At 37.7% G+C, this 1,383-nt stretch overlaps 1 protein-coding gene across 1 annotated transcript in view; it reads right to left on the reverse strand.

Moving 5' to 3' along the window:
* Positions 1–1,383, reverse strand: part of Pde7a (phosphodiesterase 7A) — a 175,822-nt gene that overhangs the window by 12,581 nt on the left and 161,858 nt on the right. Inside the window, exon 6 of the mRNA XM_023722384.1 lies at positions 930–1,006. Coding sequence (XP_023578152.1) covers positions 930–1,006 — 77 coding nt within the window. The remainder of the gene's footprint in view (positions 1–929; positions 1,007–1,383) is intronic.

The following is a 1,383-nucleotide window of genomic DNA, read 5'->3' on the forward strand; positions in this document are numbered from 1 at the left end:
CCTTGCACTTGCCAGGGAAGCGCTTATTCCACTGAGCCATCTCCCCCGGCCCCACAACTGTAGTCTTAATGCTAAGAAAGCTACTCTGGAGTTATATCCGAGTTCCTAGAGCACTTCACAGGTGTTGCCGTGATTTATCTGAGCATATTTTTATTTAGGTTGCTATTAGGATAGTACTCTCTGAATGTCTACACCTATTCCTTTTTATCTAGGTCTACTTTTAGTGTATATTAATTAGGAACAGTAGGTCCTCCATATCTTCAGTTTCTGTACCTATACATTTAGTAATCTTGGATCTAACATATTTGGGGGGAAAAGTGCATTTGTACTGAATATTTACATAGTTTTGTTACCATTCCCTAAATAAACAGTATAACAACTATTTACATAGTACTCATATTAGATATTGTAAGTAGTGTGGAGATGATTTAACACATGCATATGGAAGAACGCTCACAGACTACATGCAAATATTATGTCATTTTACACACAGGACTTGAGAAATAACTAATGGTAGGAAGAGGGTCCTGGAACCAACTTTCCAAGAACCCTGAGGGACGACTACAGAATAGCTAACTTAAAACTGTATGTAAGCATGAAGATTAAGGTTAAAATAGGAAACTGAAAAATCACAATTCTTCATCTGACAACTAATTAATGTTACCAGTGTAAATAAAGCAAAGATATACTAGGTTCAACTAAAGGAAATGTTGTATAAACCATGATTTCTAGCAATTTCTCTGGCTTAGAATATTACTTCTTTTCACTTAGGTAAGAGTACAAAATTTAGCTCTCTCATAGAAATCATAAGGAATACAAGCTAAAGTTTCACTAAATACACCTACTGAAGCTTTCCGAGTACTGCTCCCTCTGCACCTGGCTTTCTCTGTGGCTGATTCCTCTGTTTAAGTGGTTTCAGATCATTCTACCTCGAATGGTAAGCAGCTGCCATCTGCCCAGTCACACTCCCCTGTTCTAGATTCTGGGTCCTCCAGAGCCTTAATCACTGGCAGTTATGTCAAAATTTTATTTAAAATTTTGTTTAATTACTGTGTCATGAAGACAAAGACCCTTCCTGCTTTGTCCCCAGGATAGTGCCTGCATGCAGCAGATGCTCAAGTGACTACATACTGACAATTAATGAAAACACTAAAAAACTGTGATGTTAACTAAGGGTCTAGGCTATAAAAGAGATAACTTTTTTTGTTTCATGCTGTTTTTTGAGACAAGTTCTCACTTTATAGTGCTCTATATTACAGGCTGCACTATAATAGCCTAGGCTAGTCTTGGGTTCACAACAATCTTCCCACCTCAGGTTCCTGAGTGCCATGCACCACCACAAGCAACAGAGATAGAATCTTTTTTTTTCCCCATTGTAAATGT

The sequence above is a fragment of the Octodon degus genome, unplaced genomic scaffold (assembly GCF_000260255.1).
Source record: "Octodon degus isolate 3935 unplaced genomic scaffold, OctDeg1.0 scaffold00091, whole genome shotgun sequence".
In the NCBI taxonomy this organism is placed as follows: Eukaryota; Metazoa; Chordata; class Mammalia; order Rodentia; family Octodontidae; genus Octodon; species Octodon degus.